The sequence below is a fragment of the Varanus komodoensis genome, unplaced genomic scaffold (genome assembly GCF_004798865.1).
Source record: "Varanus komodoensis strain SLA01 unplaced genomic scaffold, ASM479886v1 scaffold50, whole genome shotgun sequence".
Lineage (NCBI taxonomy): Eukaryota > Metazoa > Chordata > Lepidosauria > Squamata > Varanidae > Varanus > Varanus komodoensis.
In genome coordinates, this window is record NW_025336088.1 from 2,636,011 (window position 1) to 2,660,728 (window position 24,718).

At 40.5% G+C, this 24,718-nt stretch overlaps 1 protein-coding gene across 2 annotated transcripts in view; it reads right to left on the bottom strand.

The window, feature by feature from the left end:
- Nucleotides 1-24,718, bottom strand: part of FBXL20 (F-box and leucine rich repeat protein 20) — an 89,822-nt gene that overhangs the window by 30,085 nt on the left and 35,019 nt on the right. For both annotated transcript variants that reach the window (XM_044446915.1, XM_044446914.1), the window contains exons 2-6: nucleotides 19,678-19,739; nucleotides 8,675-8,729; nucleotides 4,099-4,173; nucleotides 2,673-2,767; nucleotides 259-327 (exon numbers count right to left, since the gene is read on the bottom strand). In XM_044446915.1, the coding sequence (XP_044302850.1) occupies nucleotides 259-327; nucleotides 2,673-2,767; nucleotides 4,099-4,173; nucleotides 8,675-8,729; nucleotides 19,678-19,739 (356 nt within the window). The remainder of the gene's footprint in view (nucleotides 1-258; nucleotides 328-2,672; nucleotides 2,768-4,098; nucleotides 4,174-8,674; nucleotides 8,730-19,677; nucleotides 19,740-24,718) is intronic.

Sequence of the window (24,718 nt, forward strand, 5' to 3'; positions counted from 1 at the left end):
CAATCAAGTTCAAGTTTATTTTATGAAAAGCCTTTCTATCCCGTCCCCTACAGAATGTCTCGGGACGTTCCCTATATGAATATACTCTTATATTTGAATAATTTAGAAAGAATAAAATCAGACAACCAAGGAAAGCATGTTTATATCTGCCTCCTACACTGACCATTGATTTCAAGAAAGCTTTGGCTAAGTGGGTAACTCACTGTACCTTTAAAAGCTAATTAAATATTCCAGAGCTCCAAAATAAACATTACTTACGCGTCTGTAATCTTGGTGCAGCCATTTAGATTCAACATTTCAATATTTCTGCAGTTCTGTGCAAATGTCCTTTACAGCAATGAAAAAAGTAAAGCATTATTCAGACTTTTAAAAGCATATATTTTATATCAATAGCCTCTAACTTTTCAAACATATCACTCAAACTTGCTGAATCCAACTGCTTTTTTAAAATAATTCTTCAATAAAGGTTCAAAACAGAAAAATCCAGGAAATACACATGTTAAATGCTACATTAGGTCTAGGGAGACCTGGGTTCAAGTCCCTGCTTAACCATAAAGCTCACTGGGTAAGCATTGGTCCTCCATGACCCATCCTACCTTGCAGGGTTTGTCAAGGGATAAAATGAATCTTCTTTGGAGGAAGATTCCTGTTAAGTCATGGCTAAGCCGTGAAACCTAAACTGAGCATGTATATGCATGCATGGTAATGGATGGTGGCTCCTGCTTCTCACTCCTGGCTGGTAAAATTATCTCAATCAATTGGGGATGACTGATGATCCATGCTTACCCCCAAGATACTGAAGCCCTGTTTAGAAACTAAGTGGCTGCTGCAAAACCATGAAGAAGTTTCTCTCTTTACCCTTTTTACCCTGTTGCTTCCAAATAAAAACCACCACCAGATACACTGAAGGTAAACACCTATGCACAACAACTTCTAGCAGGGTGTGCTGAGGGGGAAGCAAGGCAATTCTCCCAGCCCTGCCTCTGTGTTCTTCCTCCTTTGACCGGCATCTCCAGCTGCCATTCTAGCAGGCCGAGGAAAGGGAGATGAAAGGGGGAAGTAGAGCCATTCCACTACAGCTGCTGAAGGACTTGATTGCTTCCCTCTTCCCTCCTTATTCTCTTTTTCTTCTCTGTCATGACTTCACAGATTGTACGCCTGTAGGTAGGGACCATATTTTACGGATTATCTGTAAGCCACTCCAAGAGATTTTGTGGTTGAGAAGCAGGAAAAAAAATACTCTAAACTTATCAATAAGTAGCTACAGAAAAAACAACTTAGGTAAGTCATGGTCAGACTGACTTTTCCAAGGATTTAGAGATAAGGTCCTTTTTATATGTTACCTGCAGCAATGCTAGTCTCCAATAGTTAGTAACAAACCTGCTAATGGGGCAGGTGTTACTAGACAGGTGTTGCATGTAATCATATCACTCATCCAAAACAATAAGATGCAATTATTTACAGATGAACCTCAACTTTCACAGATTTAATTATTTGCGAGTTTGCCGTCAATAACTAAATGGGAAACTTTTGTCTTCACAGGCAGCCACACGGAGAGCGATCCCCTTCCTGGCTGCTGCTGCTGGCCTGGAATAGCACACTGCCCCCTGGGAAGGGCAGGTGGTGGACTCAGGACCAAGCATGCGGCAGCTTGTGATGTGACACAGGATGAGCTCCTCTGGAGCAGGCTGAGCACCGGTGTGTGGGGACTTGTTTTAAGCTAAAGGTTATTCAAATTGCAAAAGAGATAACTATAATGCAGCTACCAATACACGTGTGGTGAACAGTATTAAATATTAAGGTGGGAAGGGCTAGAGTTATTTGAGGTTTATCTACTTTTGTGGGGGTCCTGCACCCCTAACGCCCATGAATGTGGAGGGCTGACTCTACTCTGCTAGGAGCAGTGAAGCTACAGGCCAGCAGGAACAATGCCATGCTAGATACTGTATGACATAAATTGGAATTTGAATCCATGTGGAGGGAGACCTGTAGCAAGATGTTGCAATGTATCCCCATCCTCATCCCCTAACTCGAGTGCTGAAAGTTAGGTCTCCTACAAGAATGAAGCCTTATAACACTTTTTTCGCTCAGAATTGGGAATGGTTATCAAGAGGAGGATAATGAAAAAAGCCTTTACCATTCTCGTATTCCTAAACCTTTTCCCTATTATGCTACAACAGAGTACTAAATGGCTTATGTTTGGGTTTGGCTGCCATCCTTTAACCTAAAAGTTTTATTATTATATAGTTGGGGTAGAAAGAATTTGGACAATGGGAAATAGAAAGGAGGACATCTTTTTCTCCTCCCTCCTGAAACATTCCTATGTAGTATCAGGAAAATGACATGGACCATTAGGAAATGGACCGTAATCCTTATTTCTAGGAAAGTATAAGTGGCTGGGCCCAACTACACTGGGAGTTGAGGTGGCAATTACAGGGAAATTGCCTCCCTCCCAGACATTTCCCCTTTTCAATGGACATACTTAATATTCTGTATCATCTGCAAGTTGTTACTAATAGCTGCTTGTTAGAACATTTGGGAGGCTTTAAAAACATATTTCTTTTTATTTACAAACTAATATATCCACCACCCACCCATGCTCCATTTCTCCACTGAATGTAAAAATAGCTTGTGTTGTGTTTTTTCAGTGTCAAACCACTTGGTCTCTTTACCTTAATGCATTGTCTCCCACACCTTGACATCCACGTAGACTCAGCTTTCGCAAGAAACCCCCACATCTTTTAGAAATATTCTCTACTACACGCCCCTGTACAAAGACCAAGAGAAATAATTTGACACGATCATCTAAATTAATTAGTTTTAACTCTCCATACAGCAAGCAACTTTGTCATTTGTTTGGAAGAAATAGCCCTTTCCCCTCCTTAACCCCCTCCTCCCCTAATCCATATTATTGTTCATTGCAAATAATTGTCCTATTTTAAATCGTGCATTTTAACTTTATATTCCTGAGCTTCATCTTCTGTTGAATACCTAGCACCTACTTGATTCACACACAGTTGAATCTCAGGCCAGTTCATAAAACCCCTTTTCGGCTACCCAGGTTCCTTTTTGCATGTGAGAAACTATCACCAGAATGGTCCCATTCCAGAACCAAATCATAATCTGGAATGCCATCAGTCCACCCACCTTCAGTCAGGGTTGTTGCTGTGGTATACTTTTTTTCCAGTTTAGGTTGGAAAAGACAGCCTACAGAAAATTACCTTACTTAGCAGAATCTGGGTTGACAAGAACTATGACAGCCATGCATTTTAGGGTAATGGGATTATATTTGGGGAGGCTCCAAAACTTCTTTTAATTTATAAAAAGTTGGAAATGCTGATATAAACAATATTGGTATCCCACTTTAAAAGCTAATGCCAAAAGATGCTAGGTCATATGCAGTGGCGTGGACATTCTGGAGTGCTAGGAAGGGGAAATTAATTAATTTGGCCAGAGACACCAATCAAATAAGTTCTTCCACATCAATGAAGGGCAAAATTTAGTTTAGTGCTTTTCAAATGACAGCTTTTCCAGTACATTTGCCCCACCCCTGAGGTTTGTCCTCACAGCAACAGTTATCACAGAGAACTGGTTTTGTGTCGCCAGAAATGGCCCAAGGCATTTTGATACCCAAGAGGAGAATCCAAATTGCTCCCTTCACAAATGGCGCTAGAAATATAAACCAAATAATTGTCAGTGTGCTGCCCTTAGTAGTACCTCAGACCCTATGCTTGAAGCAGTCAAGGCAGGGCAAAGCTTAACTTAAAGGTGGTAAGTAGCTGGCCAATGAACTAATGGTCCAGATCTACTAAAACAGAATTCAAACTGTCCCCCAAAGGATCTTTTCATGGCAACTGTTGGCTAGTTAAGGATTCCTCTCTTTGTACACAGATGAGAGTGCACACATCCATGCAGAGATACACAAAACAGCATACTTTTAAAATCTGAGCCACTGCTACAGCTTTAAGGGCGTCCTGGAAATAAGGACTAAAAATTAATTTTTTCTTTCTCTGGAGAGAGCAGAAACATTACATTATTTGTTATTGCACTAATTACAGTTCAACTAGAGAAATGCTTCCACATATTGCTTAATTATACCTCAATGTCCCTTTGGAAATCAAACAGGTCAATACGCTGCCAGTTGCTACCATCCAGGGCCAAGACATTCCATGCCTGTATTGAAAAGGTAGAAGACAGAGAAAACAATGTTAACTATATTGTCATATATGGGGAACACAGAAAGCTGGTGAGCTCTTTGGTCTGATTTAAACTCATACCAAAGCAGCTGCTCACACTGGTGTCTCCCTGGTGACATACAGTACTACCAGTGGGCTTCTTATACAAGATTCAGCAGAACACTGTGAAAAAGCCCTAACCATATCATCAGTTATTTTTAGAGAATACTTAAATCAGACCACTGTTGCCATTTGTTCTTCCTAATATTTAAACATTTAGTAGCAAAGACATTAGAAAGGAACGTGCACTAACAGACCCCTGGATCTTGCAACTCTTCCCAAACTTGAAAGTCCTTGAAAGCTCAGCTCTATGCCTTTCTTTCCTCTATGTCATGTTATGTTGCTTCAGTTGAGATGTCAGCATCATTTAAAGTCCAGACTGGCAAACTGGCAAGCATGCCCAGATGCAAAGGAAGGTACATCTCTTTTCTCCAATGCCCTAACTCAATCCACAGACATGGGTACATCTGCAATTCAGTTTAACTCATCTTGTGAATAAACAGCAGTGGGTTGGTTGTTCACAGAACAACCCATGATGAGCCAGCAATTGAACTCACTGTGGGTTGTTCCTTTCCACTTCTTCCTCAGTCCTCCAGCAAGTAAACCAAGAAATTTGGTGGAGAAGCCACCTTCTCTTCACTCCCTGCTGTGATTGTGAGCCCTGGATCATTTGTTGAAGCTTTTTTCCCTTCCTCACTTCTCAAAGATCACCTTTCATGATCTCTGAATTGACAGCCAATGACATGTCTTCCAAAGTATCCAGGAGCACACTGGAGAGACTGTCACTGGTTCACCACCCACCTCTTAAAATAAATTTGAGCACAATAAATAGTTGCAAATCTTCAATAACGTCTTTTAAATGTTTTTTACTTAGACTTGTGCAAGTGTGGAGGTGTGCACTTGCAGTACTCCAAAATAAGAAGTCTTGCAGGAACAATCTTTAAGAGAGGCTGCAGTGACCGCCAGACACTAATGCAGAAATACTGATTTTTTAGCTTTCTGCCCTCTTGACAGCTGTCAAAAATGTGAGCAATCAAGAGAAAGCAAAGCTGCAAGTGACTTTTATTTGCAAAAAGGGGGTGACCAGCAGGTACCACACCCCTCCCTTTGCAGCAAGCTCCACTACTTTTGGGAGTCATCTATTCTCAGTGTCCTGACTTTTTTTCACCTTTCCTCAGGCTCTAGGTACTCAGGAAGGTAGAAAAGTACAAGCCACTCATTAATGAGAGCATGGAGTTGTCAAAGCTCAGGGTTCCTTGCATTAATAGGTTTTTGACATGGTTAATCAATATGTCTTCAGAGGGACATAGACATATGCATATACAGGTGAGTATTTACACAGAATACCTGCTGCATTTTGACAGCAGATACCTCCTACAACATTGCTGAGGAAAGAGTTCTCAAGTGCACAAGTCAAACTACAAAAATGTCAATTGTTAATGGAAGATGTGAGCACTTGGAAAACAAGGTGGCAAACCAGTAATTGCACCTCCAATCTGCCGCTTGGGCACTTTGGAAAGGGCTGTTAGTTGCTGTCAACTTGAAGGTTGCAAAAGAGATTTCTGAAAAATTGGGGAGGGGGCTGTGGCAAGTGTTAAAAGGCTTGTAATTGCAGCAGGGGACTCTGAGCAATTGACAATCATTCCACCATGCCATTTGGGTGTTGGTGGGGCAGCTGGCACTGGTAGTGACCTAGGTGAACTCAGTAAAAGCTGCAAGAGAATACTGTTATTCTTGCTGAGCTGTTCACTAGCCACTTCCCACAACCCATGATGGGTTTAGACTCAGCACCATGACAACTCATTGCAGGTCTAACAACTCCTACAACAAACCACTCGTTGTTAGGGGGTCTTGTTGCCCACAGACAAGCCTCTCTGCAGGAAGCAGTCCAGGACTGAATGACACAACAACCCACTGTGGTTTGTCACCCACAATGAGTGATCTGTTGTGCAAACCCAGCTGCAGTTTTCCAATCAGTAAAGATGGGAGTTATCCATCACAGCCTGATCATTTTCGTGAACAGTCACAGACAGATGAGATGTCAGCAATGAATATTTTGGCCTACTGTGCGTGAGTGTGCCTATGTACACCCAATAACAATGTGCTAGAGAGCGAACCAGTGAATGCACAATCACTTTCTCTGCCCTGACCATCATGAATTGTGGCAACTGTGCTACCTCCTCTGTCCCCTGGATGCATAACACATTCAGCACTCCACCCCAACAAGAATTCCTTTTTAAAAGTGCCTTTGTCTATTTGGTGCCTCCCAGATGTTTTTGAATGTGACTCCAAGGACTGCATGCTCGCTGGAGCTGTTGGGAGCTCAAAACATATGTAGGGCACCAGGTTTGGGAAAGTTACGCAGGTTGTATGAGAAGTCTGAATTTTAAAAAATCAGGCTTAAAGATGTTCTCAGGGACTGATCTTTAGCTTTATACAGTATATCACAGAAGTGAGTATACCCCTCACATTTTGTAAATATTTTATCTTTTCAGGTGACAACCCTGAAGAAATGACACTTTGTTACAATGTAAAGTAGTGAATATACAGCTTAGCTTGTTTAGCAGTGTAAATTTGCTGTCCCCTCAAAATAACTCAACACACAGCCATTAATGTCTAAACCGCTGGCAACAAAAGTGAGTACACCCCTAAGTGAAACTGTCCAAATTGGGCATTATTAGCCATTTTCCCTCCCTGGTGTCATGTGACTCGTTAGTATTACAAGGTCTCAGGTGTGAATGGGGAGCAGGTGTGTTAAATTTGGTATTATCACTCTCACTCTTTCATACTGGTCACTGGAAGTTCAACATGGCACCTCATGGCAAAGAACTCTCTGAGGATCTGAAAAAAAGAATTGTTGCTCTACATAAAGACGGCCTAGGCTATAAGAAGACTGCCAAGACCCTGAAACTGAGCTGCAGCACGGTGGCCAAGACCAGACAGCGGTTTAACAGGACAGGTTTCACTCAGAACAGGCCTCGCCATGGTCGACCAAAGAAGTTGAGTGCACGTGCTCAGCATCATATCCAGAGGCCGGCTTTGGGAAATAGACGTATGAGTGCTGCCAGCACTGCTGCAGGGGTTAAAGGGGTGGTGGGTCAGCCTGTCAGTGCTCAGACCATACACTGCACACGGCATCAAATTGAAGGGCTGTCGTCCCAAAAGGAAGCCTCTTCTAAAGATGATGCACCAGAAAGCCCACAAACAGTTTGCTGAAGACAAGCAGACTAAGGACATGGATTAGTGGAACCATGTCCTGTGGTCTGATGAGACCAAGATAAACTTATTTGGTTCAGATGGTGTCAAGCGTGTGTGGCGACAACCAGGTGAGGAGTACAAAGACAAGTGTGTCTTGCCTACAGTCAAGCGTGGTGAGAGTGTCATGGTCTGGGGCTGCATGAGTGCTGCCGGCACTGGGGAGCTACAGTTCATTGAGGGAACCATGAATGCCAACATGTACTGTGACACACTGAAGCAGAGCATGATCCCCTCCCTTCGGAGACTGGGCCGCAGGGCAGTATTCCAACATGATAACGACCCCAAACACACCTCCAAGACGACCACTGCCTTGCTAAAGAAGCTGAGGGTAAAGGTGATGGACTGGCCAAGCATGTCTCCAGACCTAAACCCTATCGAGCATCTGTGGGGCATCCTGAAACGGAAGGTGGAGGAGCGCAAGGTCTCTAACATCCACCAGCTCCGTGATGTCGTCATGGAGGAGTGGAAGAGGACTCCAGTGGCAACCTGTGAAGCCCTGGTGAGCTCCATGTCCAAGAGGGTTAAGGCAATGCTGGAAAATAATGGTGGCCACACAAAATATTGACACTTTGGGCCCAATTTGGACAGTTTCACTTAGGGGTGTACTCACTTTTGTTGTCAGTGGCTGCTGGAACCAGGTATCAGTTTGCAATGTACTTTTAATAATGAAGGTTAACTAGGTTGTCTGTAAACCATCCTGAGATGTCTAAGTATGGGATGGTACAGAAAAGTTTTAAATAGATGGATGGGTGGATGGAGTATTGCTTTTTTGACCTAGTGCAGGGGTACACAATCTACATCCAACAGTGTGGCCCATGAAGCCACGGAAACCCAAACCCACTGCTAGCCTTGGTTTAGTGGTAGCCTGTGCCCCAAATCTAGACTAGTTTAAAATCCACAAATATCAAAACATTTAGATGCAATAATCTGGCTGGCTTAAAACTTAAAGGGACCTCACCTAAAGGGGAATGTCAGCTTCTGGAATTATAGAAATAACATTATTATTATTATTATTATTATTATTGGAATAATAATAATGGTAACCACGGAAAAGCATGCATTCATGTGGAAATACCACCTGAAGCTGTCATTTTCCTGACTCTGACATGAGATGACAAACTAGAAGTGTCTAAGTTGCAAGCAGTTAAGCCTTACCAGTACTGGTATGGAAACATTCTTACCCTGGAGACTTGAGCACAACGGCACAGGGTGACCACATCCAGGAAGGAGAATATTCTGTTAACAAACATACACATTCAAATAACTAAAAGCAGGAACTTTTACACAGAGTATTCTCCCAAATTGTTACCAGCAACTGACTTAAAGAGAAGGCTCTCAGGAGTCTGAGCTACAAATAAACAACTCACTATCCTGTTTAAAATGAGCCAATTTAATTCTATTACACTATTTATTTTGTAATTCAGAAACTTATACCCTGTCCTTCCAGTGCCTGTACAGCATTCACAGTAGCTAATGATGTAAAATCACAATGAAGTATAAAAATAATTCAGTAAATACAGAGACAATAATATATAGTGAGAGAAACTACAAATAAAACCTTCATTACAACTTATACAATTAAGTTTAATATTTAAGAATTCAAGTGTCTTTGGCTTTTGTTGTGAATCCCAGGGATAGACCAACTGGGGACACATTTGTTAAAAATGAACATTAAATTTAAAAAAACAGGCCAACAAAATTAACAGAAAAATTATAAAAAAATTATAATTATATCAAATTATAATTATATAACTATATCAATAATTATATCAAATATCACATAGCAACAGTAGAACGTGAAATAAGTTAGGGTTAAAGCACAGTGGTCTTAAACAGAAGGAGAAAGACAGTAAAACTCTATATTCATCCCACATAAGATTTGGGAAGCAAGGAACCCTCACTCCCCCTCTGATTAGCAGATAACACTATGAGACAATTAAAGGTAGTCCATCTAGATTAGAGGGAGGAATCATAGGCCCAGCGCCGAACTGGAGATTCCTGCAATCCCAAGTTAGTATCTGGGTTTCAGATAAAGGTCATGCCTGTGCCCACTGGCTCCACTCCCTTTCCCCCAACAACTGAGTTATGGTTTGCCAGATTCTCTGCAATTTTACCCCATGCTGAAATGTTGAAAAAAGGCTGTTATTGGCAGTAAAAACTTAATTACATGAATTAAATTAATTTATGTCAGTATTTTTTGTATTTGCGTCCTTGCCCTCTTGCCTTTGACCTGATCTACCACTGGAATGCACCCAAAAGCTTCTCTAAAACTGAACACAGGCTGAAAGAGATTTCCCGTCCCTAACAGAGATCTAGGCTTTGCTGACTATTTGACTATCAGCAAGGAGCTATGCAGATCCTTGATGTCTCACCTTCAACCAGCTCTATCCTGACTTGTGAGTTTTCAAAAGGAATTACCTGATAACAAATTAATCTATACAGCATTAGACCCAGTGGTACAAGCTTTTGTTTTAACTCAAAGTAGCTATTTTCAGAACGCTAAATTCTGCAGCAAGTACAACCCTCTGCACTTTTCCCTGTATTTCTGCACCTCAACAGCCCTTGCTTTAGTTTCTATAGCATATGAACAGTCATTTCCTTTCTTGCTGCAACAGACCACAGCTGCAACACTTTTGTAATTTATTATATATATTGTGATTTATATCCTGCCTTTTTCCTACAAAGGGTTCAAGGCAGCTTACATCATTCTCCTCCTCCATCTTATCCCCACAACAACAACCCTGTGAGGTAGGTTGGGCTGAGAGTCTGTGACTGGCCCAAAGTCACCCAGTTGGCTCCATGGCTGAGCGGGGACTTGAACCCAGATCCTCTGAGTCCCAATCCCATGCTCTTAACCACTACACCACACAAGCTCCTGCTGATATAGTTATGCTTGGGATTTTCCCTTCTTTTGGCCGTAAGTGCACTTAAATGCTGTGAAGCTAACCTATATTCCATCCTTAGAAAAGCACTAACAAGAAAATAACCCTGTAAAAGTAAAAAAAGGATGTTCCCTACTTATAAATGCATTCCCTGTGTCCTGAAGTGGATATTATAGGCTTAATTAGCACTGTAGTTTCCAGGGTAGACAGAATTCTGTTGGATAAGAAACCTCTACAAATTTTCCTGTACTTGCAGGACTAAAAGCAGCACTAAACATTGACTAAAAACTCAGTAAGAACACTTTTTTAAGCACAGAAACACTTAAGAAACTTCGCAGGCATTGTTTAGTGGTAGGTCCAAGAAGGGCAATGAATTGATGATACAACTTCTCTTTGCCTACTTGAACCATAGAGAAATTAACTTACAATTAGACAACATTCTTCCATCTCTAAGCTAAAAAAGGATTCTATGGATCCCTTGAACCTGCCAAAACCATTACATATTTACATTAGTCTATTTTGTTTTTTTCAAAATGTTCTCCACACACACTTTCCCTAAAGATCCCTTCTCACCGTCAGAAAGTTAGTCAAGTGCTGAAAATTACCTCTTATTTTCTATTTTCAGTAATGATATATTTTGTTGTGTTTGCTTTTTGAAGTGATCTGTATTCAAGCTTTCAATTTACACAGAATTTGATTTGGATAAATGCAGTACAGCTGGTTTTAGATTTCTGCTGAAGCCTAGGCATGAACATTGGGTTGGATCTAGAACTGGTCATATTTGTTATAAATCCCATTGCTTTCAGCATGTTTAAGTTACCATGAATGACTATATGAAAATAGGACTAAATCTGAAATTGATAGCATGTAGTGTGGCCTTCAACAACCTGGTCCCTCAGATGCTTTGGACCAACTCCCATCAGGCTCTGCAAGCATTGCCAACAGTCAGCATTCCTTGGAATTTAAGCTCTAAACATTCAGAGAGTACCTGATTAGGGAAGGCTAATCTAAAAGTAATGCAAGACCATTTGTACTGAATTATTTTTCCAGTTAATTTAAATGTTTTTAATATAGTAAACAGTCTGTATACAAATCTATATACCTTCCTTTCATGGAGCAACTTGCTGCTCTCCAGATGTGCTGACTACAACTTCCATCAGCCCTAGTCAGCATAGCCAATGTAAGGGACAATGGGAGCTATAGACCAAAAGATCTAGAGGATCTAGACAGAAAGTGCTCTCTGATTATTAGCTGCATGTTCCCAAATCAGAACAGCAAAGGCACATTCTTGGGTCTTATCCAAATCTCCCTCCCTGTCATGTATAGCATTCCTAGAGGCAGAATTATGGTTTGGGGTGACACAGCATGAAGTTGTAAGCTGTCCACAGACTTTTAGTATTGGGATGGCATATAAAAACTTTAAATAAATAAATACATTGAGAAATCTCTTTTCTTTTTCCTTTCTTATTCCTCAGAAACATTTTCATCCCTTCTCCACACTATACATGTTCCCATTAGGAAGCCAGCCTTGACCATTTAGAACTTTACGGCAGTGCATGGGAAGGTTTCATGAGTGTGGCAAACCTGAAACCTTTCTTTGAGAGCTCTCAAGAGCTGTACAGGTCTCCTGTATCCACTTAACTAGCATGGTATCCCTCAAAGATGACTAGGAAACGTTTGATGAAATTCAGGAAATTGTGTCACTATCTCACATTAAAATGTAGTTCTTCGATACTTCTGGGAAAAGAAAATAATTTAGTTAAGTCTATAGTATGGATATGCTTCCATGTTTGTTCCTCACACGTGTACTTGCTTGTACAGCAGACTTACCAATGTTCAAGTACAATTATCTTTTATACATCTTGCAAAAATTTTTTATATAAGCCAACATTAGTTGGCATGGGAGCTGAATTGTATTACTTGGTGGATCAATTTAAGATTTAATGTTCATTATTTTAAGTGAATCACAGGCCACTATAGGATGTAGGAATCCTAATAAATACCTCAAATCCTCTGCAATATAGCATAATTTACTGAATGACGTTTCCAAGGAGAAGGTGGGGGTTAAAGGGTAAAAATGTCCCCACGGAAAAAGTGGTTAAAAAACCCCCTCTGAATTCTTATTTCAGTGGTAGCCTTCTCCTAAATATTGTTCATTTGCAAAAACAAATCTGAAATCTATTTTTGGAAGCTGTAATTCACTGAGACATAAACACAATCCATTCTAAAAAAAATCTCACCTCAGGTCAGGTGTGTTTGTGTAAAAGAAAGAGATCTCCAACAATGCCAGGTGTGTTTATGTAAAAGAAAGAGATCTCCAACAGTGATGCAAATGCTTTCTTCCTGTTAGGCATTTGTCCTGTTTTTAAAGACTAATATGATTTCAATCTCTTGCATGTTTAATTAACCTTCTGACCTCTGATGCTTAATGACCCTATTTAAATAGTTCACTTTCTGAGAGAGTGGGCTATATCACAGTTCTGAAGATGAAAGGACTGCTCAGCTTGATTCCAAGTAGCCCCAATCTAGATAAATGATGGAGCAGTCCAAAGCTCTGCTTTGCTCCTGTACCTGCAGATAAAGAGTATGTAGTATACAGTCTGAGATATTCACAGATCCTTATGGAGGCATCAAAAAACAGTAGCCCAGGACTATCTCCAGAAGCCTGTTTCCTCCAATATGAAATATGTTCACCAGATCAGGTGGATCAATCAATACTAGAGAGGAATGGGGAGCGATTTTCGTAAGAGCTGTCAACTACTTCAACATTTTTAATCAAATGTCTAGCTGACAGAGAATTGTTAAGCTGGCTAGATCTGAAGAAATTGACATATAGAGATTGGCAATGAATATGCTTTTTGAGTATCTGGAAGGAAAGGACATGGTTTTTTAATAGCTATGATGTGCTGCAAAAAAAAGTTACAGATCATTGTTCTTAGAGGTCACAGTATTAGCTTTTTCTTTTTCTCCATTATACACAAGATCAAATTGTGTAAGGTCTTGACATATATAATGCATTTAGACAATCTTTTGACAGTTAAGAAGGTGCTTCTAATTGCTTGGGAAGAAGAGTTTGAAAAAACAATAATTTGAGCATGAGCATGACTCATGAGCATGACTTAAAAAACAGATAAGTATTATATAACAGAGGCAAGGATCATCTTGCACATTCTTTGTGCTGTTATAAAACTTGGCCATGAATTCTGTGCTGGACTTATTTACATCAACTAGAAAATACTTTAAATACCAATCAGAAGTCCTCCACGGGAAAATATAAGTTACTACGATTAAATCTAAATACCTGATTAAGTCTATGATTTCAGTGGGCCTTACTCCCAAATAAGTGGCTATAGGAGTGCAGCACAATTAAAATAGCTTCAAGTTAAAGCCTTAACTGACTCAGATTTTAATCAAGAACACTTCTGTGCTGCATTTGATGGACATGGTCTGCAAGTTATTTTCAGCTATGTGCTGCCTCAATTACTTTTACAATCACTTGAAGCACTTTCCAAGCAAGAGCTCACAAATATACTCCAATATACTGCAAGACAATTTGTTTGAATTGAAAAAATAATAATTTCAAGGATGGTGGAAGATTAATCCAAATCCGTTTCAGCAGAAACAAACCAACAAGACCACACACTTACTCAAGAATCTAGCAATTAACTTTATGTCAAATTCATGACATTAATCAACATGGAACTTACTGCTAGAGAATGGTTTTAAAATGGCTTCAGGTGGTTTAAATATGATTTACCATATTTTTGGAGAACAAGTCTACCAACAGGTCTCAACCCTAATGGCTAAATGGAAAATTCATTGCTGATAGGAAAACAAGACAGAGAAGGCCACTGCCTCCATGTCCTACTTATGAGTTACCCTGAAGTATTTGGCTGGCCATTGCCGAAAAACTCTGGTAGGGCAGTTCTGTTGCACTTATCCATAACAATGGCTGTTACCTGTTCTCTAACAAAGGGGAATTACAATAAAGGCATTGCATATATTTTGCCTGCCACTGGTGGGCTCGTAGTGTTTACATCTTTTCTCAATTGAAAAGATGTATAGGACCTGGTCTTGAACTGGGCATGTGATGGGCTAAACCCCCTGGCATTACCAATAAGGGCATGGACAAAATTTATATAAGGATCCCATTTCAATACTGTGGATGGATGTTTCCATCTTATGGACATAGGTAAAAGCTTCATCTGCAAATGCGCTAAATGATGCATTTTATCATTTGGCAAGTCTTCCAACCTGGATCTCACTTCTCGCTTAAGTCCTGCTGTTTGTTCTGGGCCTTAATAACACGGCTACTGCCATTACCTTGGAGCTGCCATAGGCTTGAAACGCCACTGACAGTGTTTTCACATTTTCTACAAGACAATTGAAGAAAGTTGCTGCTTCTTCCCATGGAACTCTTGGTAGGCTGCCACACAGGCCTTGTAATGAGCTATGCAAACTGCCACAGTTGCAGCAGACTGTAGCCCCCACTGAATCTGATTTTCTCCCTTCTGAGTGGAATGAGGCTGGAGAGGTTTTCTTGGATTAGGATGCTTCCATGATTGCAGAATCAGGGCAAGACAGATTACCTGCAACTATGGTTTTTCAAAGGGGCCTCTATGTGGGCTCTGCACCTTCACAAAGACCCATTAGATGGAAACCCTTTGGAGCAGATTTAAGCAATTTGATCTGCCAGTGGTTCATGTAGCATGTACACAGGGAGCCACCAAGAATTTCACCTTATCTTTATGAAGGCCAAGATGTAAAAGACTTTTTCCCTATTGGAACAGATCTAACAGCCTACACTGAGCAGATACAACATCAGTGGCAAAGTATGGGTTCTTTGCTACCCTCACATCCACTGAATAGATGCTAAACTGAGTGTTAGTATTTGTTCATTCAGATTCATCTTGTCTCTGGATGAAGAATGCAGTTAATGATTTGCCCAAGGAAAATAATACTGATTTCCAAAAGCAACTTTTCATATCCATTCAAGCTACCTTGTTAAGTACAGGGGGTAAGAAAACATAACTTGTGGGGTTGGAAAGAAAATTGTACCAGCCCACAAGCCTGAACTAATAAAAAAATGTTTCTCACATGTTACAAAGAACAAAACCTCATTTTCAAAAGTGCTGCATTTCTGGAGTAGCTGCCCTCTGATATAACCATTATCTCACACAACCATTTTGCATGGCTGGAAGCCTATCTTACTGTAGGGGATCCAGAACAAGCAAAATATTATCACTTACACAGGGGTGGGCACAAGGCACTGTCCAGTTCCAGGTTCTGACCCAACTTTATGGGATATCTACATGACTCGTCCATTAAAGGTTGGCAGGCATGCAATGAGCAGAGCTGGCTGGAGCCAGGGGTTAGACTAGATGGCCCACACTCGCGCTGTTTTCTATGTTTCTAGATTCCAGTTGTGTTCCATTGCTGATCCTGTTACTCAGACTTTATGATGCATCCTTCCAGATACTTTTCACAATTGTGTGGCTACCTCCATAGCAAGTGTGTGAAAGACAGAAAGGGAGGGGAAGATATGGAACAGTATTTGCATGGTACTTCTGTCCCCTATTTTCCTTCTTTGTGTCCCCTTCTTGGGCTTCCAGAACATGATGAAGTGGCAACAGCAGGGGCAAACAAGCCTTCAGTGTCAGGCACAATGCAGGAATCCCAGTGCAAAGTCATCATGATTAAAAACCACCCGTTGTCCATGCTACTGCAATGAATGGGTGAAAAATAATGCTTTTCACTCGACACCCCCATACATGAGATGTCAAGATATTCTTTGGAATGAAGAAATGAGGGAACAAGAACTTACACATGAGGGCTGCATGAAAACACACCAGTCTTTGTCTTGCAGAAACTGATGCCCATTTACAAGAGAATCCCCTTGATAAGGCTCCCTTTCAAAAGCTGCCCTGCCAATCTGCATTAATGAATTTTCACAGTACACACAACAGAAAGTTTCCAGTTCTTAAAACTATTACTTACAAACTTTAACTTTTTATAAACTCATTTCTCCTTATTTGTTCTCAAAAGTACAGCTGGTCAGAACTCAGAATGCACATTGAGTTTGTTAGGAAGATTTCTGCAACAGCCATTTTATTAATTTGCTACTGCAACAAGACTGCAGCAATACCCCTCAAACCAACAAGTTTATTATGGCATGCACTTTCATAAGTCACCTAGCTCTATGATACCTTCTTCTGTGTGAAGAGGTTTCTGGGTCAGTCTGCACCTTATCTGCATGGGATGTATCTCTCTTCAACAAGTCTATGCTGGAGTGCTAACTGTGTGGTGGCCATACGATTCTGAGTTTTACTGGGCGGGTTTGCATATCACAATGATCCACCCTGGCCAGAAACTATAGTTGAGTTGGATGTTCTGCAAACAACCCATGGTGCACCCATAAATAAAACTAAGTTAAATAGTGAAATGTCATCCAGACAAAGCAGTTCCAATGAACCTATCCATCGCAATCAGTGTCTTCAAACTCCACGGTTGCACCATGGTCACATTTGTTGACTTGGCAGTTACTAAAACCAGATGAACAAGGCAAGCCATTGCAAGCACATCACAAACTCTGTTACAGAGTTATACCAATCATCTTCACAAGTCACTCAATAACTAGAACATGTTTGGTGGTTTTTTCACTAAATTCCTCAAAACCAATCCAATGAGGGAAAAAAGATTCAGGACATTTTTGTATACTTCTACACTACTTTGAGAATGTGTGGAATGCAGATTTCCATGTTGCAGGGTTTAAAAAAAAATGTGGTTGCCTGTAATGTTTGTATCCTTCTTGGTTCACAAGAGTTCACCATGGCTTAGTCTACCCACAGGCTCTGTCCTATTATACCAAGTGCCATATCTGCATGGTGCTCAGCTTGCTATGTTGCATCAACCAAGGTGGCAGGGTTTGTTTGAAGATTAGATTAGTTATTTCATAGAATCATAGAATAGCTGAGTTGGAAGAGGCCATGAAGGCCACTGGGTCCAACTCCCTGCTGTTGCAGGACACCAAGTTACACCATCCCACACAGATGCCTGTCCAGTTTGTTTGTTTTTTTTAATGTCTCCAGTGCGGGAGAGCCCACCACCTCTCCAGGTAGCTGGTTCCACTGTTGTATTGCTCTGACAGTGAGGAAGCTTTTCCTGATGTCCAGCATGAATCTATGTTGTCGCAACTTGTCCTACACTCCAGCACCAGCAAGAAAAAATCTTGACCTTCCTCTTTGTGACAGTCTTTGAGGTTCTTATAGAGGGATATCATGTCCCCGCCCCCCAGTCTTCTCTTCTCAAGGCTGAACATGCCCTCTCAGTCGCTCCTCATAGGGCAGAGTTTCTGAACCTGGATCAATTTTGTTGCCCTCCTCTGAACCCCTTCTGATTTTCCTGCATCCTTCTTAAAACTTGATGCCCAGAACTGGTCACAGTATTCCAGATGAGGTCTGACTAGTGAGGAGTATAGAAAAACTACTATTCTCATGATTTGGAAGTAATACTTCCGTTAATGCATCCCAAAATAGCATTTGCCCTTTTGGCGGCTGCATTGCATTGTTGGCTCATGTTAAGCCTACTGTCCACAATTATTCCAAGATCTTTTTCTTTTTCAGTTCTGTTCAGCCATGTATTCCCCATCTTGCATCAATGCCTTTGGTTCTTTTTCCTAGGTGGAGACTTGGCACTTGTCCCTGTTGAATCTCATTCTGTTGCTTTCAGCACAGCATTCAAGTTTCTCAAGATTGCCCTGGATCTTCATTCTGTCTTCTAGGGTGTTTGCTATTCCACCCAGTTTTGTATCATCTGCGAATTTGATTATCTTTCCTTATACTTCCTCATCTAAATCATTAATAAAGATGCTGAAGAGCACTGGGTCCAGGACTGAACCCTGTGGCACCCCACTAGTTACCTCCATCCAATTTGAGAAGGTGCCATTGGTGAGCACTCTTTGTGTCCAATTTGGCAGCCAGTTTTGGATCCACATAATTTTCCTTCTTGTTCAGTTTTTTTAATTTGCTTACCAGAATGTTGAGTCGCACTATGTCAAAACCTTTGCTAAAATCTAGGTAGATTATGTCCACAGTATTCCCTTTGTCCATTTGGGAGGTTACCCAGTCAAAAAATAAGAATAAATTAGTCTGACAGGATTTATTTTTGATAAATCCACGCTGGCTAATATCAATCACTGCAATTTTTGCTCCAGAATTTTTGAATGCTAATAATTTGCTCCAGAATTTTTCCAGAGATTGATGTCAGACTAACTGGTCTATAGTTCCCAGGTTCATCTTTTTTCCCCTTTTTGAAGATAAGGACATTAGTCCTTCTGCAGTCGTCTGGCACTTCTCCTGTTTTCCAAGATTTATCAAAGATAATAGCCAGTGGTTCTGAGAGTTCCTCCACTACCTCTTTTATGACTCTGAGATGGAGTCCATCAGGCCCTGGAGATTTGAACATACTTATTCCATCTAGGTATTCCTTGGCCACTTGTCTGTCAATCTTGGACTGCCATCTCTCACTTTCAGCTTGTACTTCCTCTTGGTTGATTTCCTTATGGGAGAAGACTGAGGCAAAGTAGGAATAGAACACCTCTGTCTTTTCCTTGTTATCTGGTATCACTCTGCCATCCACTTTACGTAGCTGGACACCTTTCTCTTTCTCATGTCTTTTGTCCTGGATGTAGCTGAGGAAGTTTGCTTTGTTTTTCTTAGCATCCCAATTCCAATAGAAAGGAATTGCTATTCTCAGTTCATTTTCTGCTTTAGCCTTCCTGATGCTATTCTTGCAATTCCTTGCTATTTGTTTATATTCTTCCTTCGTGGCCTGCCCCCGCTTCCACTTCCTGTACATGTTCTTTTTTTTTCTTTCAGGCTGTCACTTAACTTTGAGAGTTGCCTAACCATCAAACAGCTCCTGCCACCTGGTTCACACAATATAGCATCCAAAATAGCCACTTACAGGCATGCAGCACAAAGTGCTGCCCTTAGGGTAAATTAGGCCACAGTGGTCAGTAGTGTCATGTGAACTAAGTCAGTGAGTTCAAGGTGGTGGACATGATCCATGTCCTTTTCATTTTATCCTCATCCCAACCCTGTGTGGGTGGTTAGGCTGAATAACAGACACTGCCCCAAAGTCACTCAAGTGAGCTTTCATGGCTGAGTGCAGACCAGGTTCTAACCCTCCTGAGTCCCAGTCCAACACTATAACCACTATGACACATTGGCAGTTACTGATGTCCCTGATCAGTTTGGTGTTATGAAAGCTCCTGTTTTAACATCAAAATAGAAGCAGCTTACCGAAGCAGCAACTCTTTGGGAAGCTTTTTGTTGATCACAGCCTCATCATTGTTTGAGAACATCTGCAAGAGAGAAATACAACATATACATTTAGCCTTTTACAGTTTCAGGTGAGTATGGTGTCATCATGGGGGAAAGATGTTTGTGATGCTATCTGAATAGGTGGCATTTAAAGAAGACACTGTGCTTTGCATGCTGATTTTAAAAGTCTGGTTTTCAAATATATTACAATCCATGCTGAAATTTAGGGTTGTGAAGAAGTTTAACTAGTCTAAATTTCATTATGTTTATCTGGGGGTCTTTGTAAAAAAAAAATCTGGCATCAGAAAATGATGCTCCCCAAATTACTCAAGACAATCTATTCTCTTCTGCCAGGGTTTATGGACCTGTGATGAATAGGTGCAGCCTGAGGAAACCGGAAGACCTAGTAACATTTCCATTCTATTAGATTAACTGAATGCAAATGAATGTATTAGATTAATACATTAGATTAATTGAATGTATTCTGCTTTCCTTAAGGATGCAAGTAGGCCCAGATGATCCTGAAGGTCATAACTAGTACTTTGGACTTTGAGTAGAAATGCATTGCAAACCTGGATTGGTCATTACAACAAGTTATTGTAACATGGGAATTGCACCATTTCAAATCAACCCTAGTCTGTTGTCTGGCTGTAGGATTTTGGCCTAGCTTAATACCACACTTAACGGGAGTACAAATGATAGCTTTTTGAGGGTTAAAGTTATAATTTCTCACATCTTTTCCTAATTTTGATGAAGACAAATGAGACGGCAATGACAATAAAATGTAATAGTGATGACTACAGAGAGAACTAGACTGATGGAATTCAATACATTTTTATTATCAAACATTTATAAGCCTCATTTTCTTGGCACTTGTTCCTCATCTCTACTTTCTTTATGAAGGAGGTGTAGCATTCTTTGGGGCAGAGTTATAGTTCTAGACAGAAGATGTTTATATTTGTCACACTGTACACTCCTCTAGCACATACAGTTAAACCTAACATTGTTTCTAGAACTGGTATCTGTAGGATTTCTAATGGAGATCTTTCAGATCCCAGCTGCATCCAGGACTATGATTTGAATGCATATGCTATAGGGATTAACCTGAATCAAAGCATGCCTTGTTTCATTTTTTTATGCCTACCACAGTTCATCAATAAAAGACATGAAAAAGACTCCTGTTGGAGGAGTTAGCAACTACAATATAATTTGTGTATCCAGAATGTTAGTAGCTTTTCAATATTATAGCTTGAGAGTGCTTTTGCAAAAAAAAAATGAAGTGGAAAGGACATCTGCTTATTGCTACCAGATGAATGCATTTGTTTGACACAATGTGTCAAACAATTTATCCACAGTAAAGAAACAGTGGCTTCTAAGTGATATTGGACTACAGCTCTCATCAACACTAAGCACTGGCTAGTCTACTAAAGAATAATAAGAGATTTAGTTGTTTCATTTACTCCCCACAAATGGTATACAACCTGGCTATATAACATGGCATGTTGTTCCAGTGAAGGTAACTAGAGAAATCTGGCTGACATGACAGGGTTAACAAGTCACTGTCATTTATTTCCCTCTCTCCAATTGTGTAAATCAAACCAGTAAGTGCCACAAGGCTCTTTGATCTCTCCACTCTGCTTGTGGCAACAGATTATGCTACTAGTCTTTTTTCTGTTCACACCTTTTGTTGGGACAGATATTGCAGGCCCTACATTGCCCAGTGAATTTTCTGGGAATTTTAACTCGGCTTTTCCAGTTAAGGTGGTCAAAAGAGAGGAAATATGTCACTTTACATGTCATCTGAACCCAGGTGGTATAGCATAAATGGGAAGAAGAGGCAACAACCCTCAAATAGGCCAGTAATAGTCCAGTGTTAACTTGTGTAATTAGTTAACCATACTGCAGTCCTGCACACATAATCACAAACTATATACATATATTTTGGCATAAAAAAGTATTAAACGCATGGAGGAGCCCCTTAGGCAGCATATATATATGATGGGGTGGATCCAGATTTAGTCACTGAGTAGATCTGTTGAAAGAAATGTGACTTCACCTAGTAATGTTTAGCAGGTTTAAGTTTAGATCCAGCTCTAAAAGTACAGAGAGATGTATTTTAAGAAGTTGAGACCAATGGCCTAAATTAATGCAAGCAATAATTGTGGGTGCAGCACATTATCATGTCAGCACAACTCAGTACAGAAACTAGTCAACATGGGTGTAATCCCCTAATGCAAGGACGGGCAACTTGTGGCTCCCCAGATGATGTTGGATTGCAAGTTGTAACCTTCAAAATCAGACTACATATGGATTATTACATAAATGCTGAGTTGTATCACTTGTGCCCTGTTTCAGGACTTGGCCCTGTTTGCATATTTCCTCTGCTTTTCATATACATCTGTTTGAAAACTGTAGAGTTATCATAGCTTTAAGCAGATCTTCAGTGAAGGCTGTGCATGAATGTTTTAATAGGGATGCACAGACCAACAAATACATGATAAGCAAAAGTGGCTGCCCTGTAACCCTCTATGCTCAGAGGATTAAAGACATTCTATTGAGGACATAATTTCTGCAAAGGTGAAAGTTGCCTTCAGGTTTCTCCCACCCTGCAAAAGACTTAGCCAATTTTAGCCATGGGACCTTTTTGCACATGCTCACCAAGAAGACAGGCTGAGGGGCTGCAAGGATGTATCATATCCCAAGCTAAATCTCACTTCCCCCCTCTCATCCCATCTCCTGAACACTGGCTCAGAAGTTAGTGTATTGACCTCAGAGCCACAGATAGTGTGGTTCTTCCTGTGCCAGCTGTAAGGGCTAAGGAAGGCACTCTAAATTCAGAGTCACAGCTCTGACCTTGAAGCAGATTTCTAAGGTCAGAGCTAGGACTCCAACAAATTTTCCTTAGTCTTTGTCTAGTAGCTATGGGATTGTGCCCTAGGACTCTTAGCTGACAAATGCCTTGAAGACATAGACAGACAGAGTCCCTGGCCACAGTTTCTCATGCTCTGGTAACATCTCATTCTATATAAGCTACACTGGAAGCCTGGGCCCAATTTAGAGTGTTTGTTTTGACATATAAAGCCTTAAACGGCTTACGACTTACTACCTAAAAGACTCTCTTCTCCCACATATACCTACCCACCATATTTTTAAAATGGCCATTATGATATTGTTACTGTTTTGTTATGACGATTCTACTGTTTTATTGCTTTTAAGAATCGTGTTTTGATTACTGTTGTAAACTGTCTAGAGATCCCTGACAGAATAGTTGGCAGCATACACATGCAGAAATAAATATGTCTTCCACAAGTTCTGCCAACTGTTTGTTTTTGGAATGTACACTGGAAAAAATGTAAAAGAAATAAACAATACTATTAAAATTATCAGTTTAAAGGGCAGAGGTGGGGTCACGCATTGTCTATGAGGTATATGCTGCCCATTTCTGCTGTAGGAACTTTATTTATTATAGCATTTTTATGCCACCCCCATCACAGAAAGCCTCGGGGTAGCTTACAAAGCAGACTAGCACATTTTGATTTTTTTAAAGAAATTGAACATAATCATGCAAATATTTAAAGTGGACGGGAATGAGGATGCCACAGCGCAGAGATCACTGCAGAAACTAGGCCATATTTTAAGGAAACTGAAAAAGGATTTCACTTGACTGATGATCAACATAGAAAGGCCAAAAAAACAATGTGTAATATTTTTTATCAATACAAACTATATTGCAGCATCCTTTATTGCAGTACAAGCATTCTTTGAAAGATAAAAACACTTCTGATAATGGGTCAGATTTCCTTCTTCTGAAATACACCATGCCTGTTTATTTCTTGCAATTGGAGGCATGTGGAGTTTAATGCAGAATCTGGCATTTGATGACTATTCAGAATTCTGAGAATGTTAGCTTTTCTCATAAGCTCAATTCCAGCACTCATGGATGCAGAGAATGGTGTGAAAATATGCAGGCAGGTCAAGACAGCAGTCTACAACATGTAGAAGGCTTTTCCAAAGTCTGCAATAGCATTTACAATTGTGCAGTGACTCAGCCTTCCACGCTGCATTAATCAGAAGGGGGGGGGGCTCAGCCTTCCACGCTGCATTAATCAGAAGGGAGGGGGAGAGGCAGCCAATCCACTCTAGCCAGGGAGCAGTTCACCTATCTTCTCTGCCTCATACTGTGAGAGCTAATGGGCCAACAACATAAATGTGCAATAGTGTGGCAGTACATTTTAATATGGTCAGAGATCAAGTAGCTTTTCAATAAGAACTTACAGAAGTTTGCAACTCCTAAACAATAATTAGATAGTCACCTACTCTCATTTTCATTTCACAGCCCACATTGCTGGATGTGAGCATGATTATGTATGTTGTCTGGTCCAAGACTATTCTTCATTACTATGACTCAGCAAAATGAACAATTTTGAAAGCATGTTGTTTGATTATCTGAACTTGCCACATGCATTAACATTTTCAGTTTAAGAGTCACACAGAGGATGAAAGATATCAATCTGTGTATGTATCGGCTACAGTAAGTTTACTGTGTATAGAAACAGCCTCATCCATGCTTATCCTTTTACAGCATGCAACTTGGTTTAATTGTTCTGAATCAAGTCTTTATTAATTATTCCTTATAAATAATTGATTTCACAAGTTTCCCCCTTACAGTCCCCATAAGGCCCACAGGAAGGTCTTTGTTCCTTCTGGTTATCAAACTCAAGGCAATCCTTTAAAGTGTAGTTTTTTATTGGAACTAAACAGATTACAGAATAGTATGACCTCTAAATAGCCTTCTACCAAAGATGAAGAAGCATCTGCCCATGTTAAGAGTTGAAGCCAAACTGGAAACTTGTCCCTTCTGTTCCTTCCTTTCAATAATGCTGTGGATTCCACCCTCAGGTTAGCTCTTGAGCAACTGGGTTCTCCACCACCTCTTTATTGGGTCAAAGACTGGGTCTTGCATCTGCCCTCCCTCCCATCCTGAAAACACTTCTGTCCCTTCCAAAGCAGGCCAATTCTT